Source organism: Citrus sinensis, chromosome 4 (genome assembly GCF_022201045.2).
Source record: "Citrus sinensis cultivar Valencia sweet orange chromosome 4, DVS_A1.0, whole genome shotgun sequence".
NCBI lineage: Eukaryota > Viridiplantae > Streptophyta > Magnoliopsida > Sapindales > Rutaceae > Citrus > Citrus sinensis.
The window spans coordinates 25952645-25958613 of record NC_068559.1 but is presented as its reverse complement, the minus strand read 5'-3'; the positions used below and the strand labels follow the sequence as shown (position 1 = coordinate 25958613).

Below are 5969 nucleotides of genomic sequence, written 5' to 3'. Positions count from 1 at the left end.
AGTTACTACCGTCAGATTTTGCTGCTCCAGCCAAAGTCCCGTAATATCTGACATTCAACGGCAGCGAAGAGGAAGAAGAAGCTTTAAGATGGTGAAAGTATCAACATACTTCGGAATGTCATTGGCGGCCTTCGTCTTCTGGCAGTCCATGGACAAACTCCATGTCTGGATCGCCCTCCATCAAGACGAAAAGGTGAATCTCCCTCCTTTACCTTGCCTTCCCCTCTTTCGCTAAATTAAATTATCAATTATCTTTATTTATCATATCTTTCTTTTCATTTGCTTTCTTGTTTGATTTCATTCATTTCGCCCCATTTTGGTAAAACCCCCCCTAAAAGCGCTAAAGTTTTTATTTTCGTAATTTTCGTTTAGGTGGTGGTTAATTTTGGTACTTGTGAATAAATTAATAGTTGAATTGTCTTTCGGTGTGACAGCAAGAGAGGTTGGAACGGGAAGCGGAGGTCAGGAGAGTGAGAGAGGAGCTGCTGAAAGAAAACAAATACAAGGATGCTCTGTAATTTCGTATTTGTTGCTTTTTTTTTTCTTTTTTTCAAATTTTAATGGAATATTATGTTATGACTCGGTCAAGTTCGCATAAGCATGATATTCACCGTAAGCTCATGCCCCAAATTGTTATAAACACGTTGTTGTTATTTCATCTCTTAAGCTGATGGAATTTGTTTTTTACTTTTGCTTGGATTGATAGTATATTTGCTGTTGTTTTGCATGCATTGGTGATTGAGGAGTAGGATTGTGTCAATGTCATTAAAATGCAAGCTTGGTGTTGTTGTAACGGTACAATCGGTAATGGATCTCCCTCTTTCATTACTCAAATGACTTAATATAAGTTAAAAGAGACCAAGGAGCGTCCATTTGATTTATGATTCGTAATCTTTTTCGTCAAATATAATGTCAGTTGTTTATGTGAGACTGTGTGAGTTGTTTTTGTAACCTAATTGTAGTTCACTACCCCTGAACGATCTTTTAAAGGATCTCTTATGACCTGATGAAAAGCATTAGTTTTGGATCTTATAACAATAACATTTGGTTACTGAAGCTATTCAGTTTAAGCTGTAATACCTCTTTTCTTGTTTTTTAGTTTGATTTATATTTGATTAAATCTAGATGTGCTGAAGATGCTTAGATGATAATCAAACTGAGTGCTTAACGTTCGAGTCTCCCTCCCTATTGCACCTGTATTCAGCCGTCAATAGCCTTGAAAATGTCAGTATATATTGTGAGGCTGCTAGAAGGAACTGAATTAGATGTTGAAAGCCAGAATATATAAATATATTCTTGAGCAGTTTAACGGTACCATCTGGGATCCTCTGTGTTCCAATCCACTCAATTTCTTAATCTGTATCTTCAATTTTTGGAAACTTATAAAGCTCTTCTGTTCATAAGTCAATGAACAGGTTCTGTTAAATGCTTCTTCTTATGAAAGTAAACTAAGATTTGAAAGGATGTTTTGTCTGAGACTTCTGCATGGTATTTGCATGCCACAATAGCATTGCATACTGGTTCAAAACTACTGAAACTTCAGAGCATGATAGCTCCATCCCATTATTTCACGAAGGAAACATGGATATAAAATGAATCTGCCTCATCCACATTCAACTAGCCGAGCAATTCCCTGTGTATACAATGAGTTAGAATACGTAAAGGCTCTGATATAAATGAAATCAAAGTTTTCTTGTTTTCGACCGGCTAAATTCAGAATACATGACTTCAGAAGACGGTAATTAGCCCTGCCTATCTCATCCTCGAGTTATCCTGGTGTGAAAAATCCAAACCCCTTGCTACAAGTATACCAGAGTTCAAATGTACACGCGTCTCCTTTCTAACACCACTTTATCAACTTTCTGAACGAAAAAGCATTCCGGTTAGGGGCACTATTTCTCAGAACTTGCAAATAATCGTGCTTTATAGCCGACTTGCAACATAACCAATTCGTCACCTTCTATATACTCTGCAAACAACTTTAAACAAGCATAGCATGGTTATCATTTAGGCAGCAGAGTGATTGCACAAAATGTACAAACACCGTATCTATAAATAGATAAATCTGAAAAGACGAGCCCTGTTTTCCCTTAATTTCTGTTTAAAGCTCTCAAATGCTGTGATCACTGTTCTCACCAGGCTACTATATAGGTACATGAGATCTTTGTTAGTGAGAATTAAACTGTTTCATTTTCCATATATCATTGAAATACAGTCTAGTTTTTCTCGTTCATGCACAAAACACAATTTCTTCATCATTGATATAAGGACATTCTTCTTGGTGGGGTTGTCACTGGTTCTGGTTTTTGGCGTGGCTGAGAGTTTTGATTACCAAGAGAGTGACTTGGCTTCCGAGGAGAGTCTCTGGGACTTGTACGACAGATGGAGGAGCCACCACACAGTCTCTCGCAACCTCAAGGAAAAACAAATACGTTTCAATGTGTTCAAGCAGAATCTGAAGCATATTCACAAGGTGAACCAAATGGATAAGCCTTACAAGTTGAGACTTAACAGGTTTGCAGATATGACCAACCATGAGTTCATGAGCTCCCGTAGCTCCAAGGTAAGCCACCACAGGATGTTACATGGTCCCAGGAGACAGACCGGGTTCATGCATGGGAAGACTCAAGATCTTCCTCCATCTGTTGATTGGAGGAAGCAAGGAGCAGTCACCGGTGTCAAAGATCAAGGCAGATGCGGTAAGAATTAACTTTTCAGTTTTTATGTTGAGCAATTCCGAGACTAATGACTATCACTATCAAGAATGTTTAGCTGCTTCCAAGATTTCTATATCTGAAATATTTCATACTGATGTATGGCTCTTAAAAAGGTTGCTGAATTTCTGTTGATTTTACAGGAAGCTGCTGGGCGTTTTCAACTGTAGTTTCAGTGGAGGGAATTAACAAAATCAAAACAGGTGAGCTATGGTCTTTGTCTGAGCAAGAGCTGGTTGACTGTGATAAAGATAACCATGGATGTGATGGAGGATTAATGGAACAAGCATTAAACTTTATTGCAAAGAGTGAAGGGTTGACAACTGAAAAGAGTTACCCCTACACAGCCAAGGATGGATCCTGTGAGTTGCCCACGTAAGTGACTAGTGACATAGCTAACATAATATAATATAAGTTCTATGGTGTCAATTATCTACCGTGTTCATATATGCTCATGGAATGGGGATGTATATTTAAATTGCTTTCGGTTTTGCAGAAGAATGCTCCTGAAGTGATTTTAGATGGCTATGAAATGGTCCCTGAAAGTGATGAGAACGCTTTGATGAAAGCAGTGGCAAACCAGCCAGTAGCTGTTGCTATAGATGCTGGTGGCAAGGATTTTCAATTCTACTCGGAGGTAACAAGTCTCTGCCTCATATTAGCAGTACTAGTACATATATACATTTAAAGTGTGATGATTTTGGTAATGTGGAAATTGAGTTTGTGATTTTAGGGAGTGTTCACCGGAGATTGTGGCACAGAGCTGAATCATGGGGTGGCTGTTGTAGGATATGGAGCAACTCAGGATGGAACAAAGTACTGGATAATGAAGAATTCATGGGGTACTGACTGGGGAGAAAAGGGTTACATAAGAATGCTACGTGGGATCGATGCTGAGAAGGGCTGTGTGGTATAACTTTGGAAGCCTCTTATCCTGTCAAGTTGCACCCTGACAACTCTAGGCATCCCCGCAAAGATGAACTCTAGTTCATTAGATTTTGCTTTCATTTGGGTTTTATGCTCAAGCCAAGACTTCTTTTTCTGATGTGAGGATCATAAAAAAAAATGTCTGATAGTTAGGTGCTTAAGCCTATGCAGTTGCTTGTAACCCGGTTGTTTTATGTTTAATAATTTGTATCACAATAAATCTGTTTGATGCTTGAAATGGAATATCAAATTTGTCTTTGAATAATCTGTCAGCTAATGCACACAACAAAAACAAAAATCGAGTAACCAGTCCCATTTTGTTCTTAAGGGGCGAGAACTCAATGATAAGCCTTAAAGTTTGGAGTGCCCCATAATCCTACCCAATTAGGCAATTTGGGCTTTTAAAGCCTAATTAACTGGGTCTGCATACTGGGCTGTAGCTACAGTCAAATTTGGCCCATTTAGGCTCAGTATTTGATCGTGACATGACGTTCTTGTCCTTCAACGTGAAATTAATTGATTTGACTGCTGACAAATTTGACCAAAGCACTTTGCCCTTCAATCAGAAGGCCGCCACATTTCCTCGTCAATAGCATTAATGGAAATTTCTCTGTCTTCATCATCCCCCCCAAGATCATGGCAACTCACAAGCTTCATCTTAACCTTTATACAAATTGGCTGGCATACAGCCTAATATCCCGAGAGAATTGTCTAGACTCTAGAATCATCAATTGTTAGGACAAATAGATATTTTAAAAAATAAAAAGAAAAAATTATTAAAAATTTATAAGATTATCAATTTTTGTTTAGCTTGTAAAAGTATAAAATATCATTTATTTTTTTAAATATTAATATATTACAATCAGAACTATATTGATATTTACAATCTTATAACAATTATAATTTTCCTTTAAGATTGTAGTTATGATTCTAATATAGTACAGTCTCAACAACAACACTCATTTAATATTAGAGAAAGATTTATTCTGCTCCTAAAATGGAGAGTCAAATAAACTCTTATCTGAAAGGGAGTCGAGTCCCAACCATTGCTGGGACTCGAGCTTATGCACCCAAGGTTATATTTAGGTAATCTATATATTTCTAATATCACCTCAAAATTTTATGGTGTCTATTCATTTTTTGTTAAGATCTACTTAAATATAAGGACATACTTTTACTAAGGTTAGACTAGCTATAGACTCTGTGCCCAAAAATAAATGTCTCTGAATCAATCTCTACTAAATTACTCAAATAACCTTCATAGTTGAATTGTGAGTTGAGAATTTAGGAACTCTCAAGATTTCCTATTATAAAAGTAATTTATCATTTTAATTAGAATTAAGGACTTATAATAGATGCAATTTGTTTAGAGTGAGATCTCATTACTTCTTTTACTCTTTTATATGCATTGATATTAACATAGATAAGTGGAATTTGTGATTTACCCAAAAAAAATTAAAATTGGTAGAAATATAATATATATAATTGTAATTTTTCAGTTTGCAGAAGCATTAAAGAAAACACCGTTAGAGATGACAATGGGTATGGTCATTCGCGAAAAATTTAAATTATTGGACCCAAGCCTTATATATATATATATATATATATATATATATATATATATATATATAAACACATGTTATGGGTTTTAACAATTACCAAATCTAACCCAAACCCACAATAGATTCCCACATTTAAAATAAAAAAATATTAAAAATATTTCAATAATAACTATAAAATTAATTATATAATTCAAATATAAATTTATAACAATAGCCTAAAAAATATGCATAAAACTCTCAAAATTAAATTTCATCAATGTAAATGAGAAATCAAAATTTCAACATTAAAATAAATAAATGAAATATACCAATCTAACACAAAATATTTCTGATAGGTAAATTATTATCACTAAGATCAATGTCTTACTTTATCTTTTAATCAATATACAAGTATTGTCAACAATATTAACAAGTAAATTTTAGATAGGTATATTGCTAGCTTTCTTTTTACTGAAATCAATACATACCACTTGCCTGCTTACTATTTTCATAATATTTAAAAACTCTTCTAACTCCAAAAAAAAAATTAGAGGAAAATAGGGTAAATAGGTCATTTAACTTGGGAATATAAAATATATTTATTTATTATATGAAAAACGTCTTATTATTAATTTCTATTCACATCAAAACATACATTTCTTGGTTTTACTACTTAAGTTGTTTTTGTAATTTCTATTTATATGATTTATTTAATTTATAACAACTATAAATAAAAGTATATTTAAAAATAAGGATAAACTATAAAATTATGCTACTGAGAGATTAT

At 34.4% G+C, this 5969-nt stretch overlaps 1 protein-coding gene and 1 pseudogene across 1 annotated transcript; both read left to right on the top strand.

Annotated features, from left to right (window-relative positions):
• On the top strand, positions 1-687 carry LOC112499026 (uncharacterized). The gene is made up of 2 exons (XM_025101604.2): positions 1-193; positions 435-687. Exons 1-2 carry the CDS (start codon positions 89-91, stop codon positions 516-518), a joined length of 189 nt encoding a protein of 62 aa, XP_024957372.1. The 5' UTR covers positions 1-88; the 3' UTR covers positions 519-687.
• A 154-nt stretch (positions 688-841) lies between these two features.
• LOC102626121 (vignain-like) lies at positions 842-3900 on the top strand (annotated as a pseudogene).
• The last annotated feature ends 2069 nt before the right edge of the window (positions 3901-5969 follow it).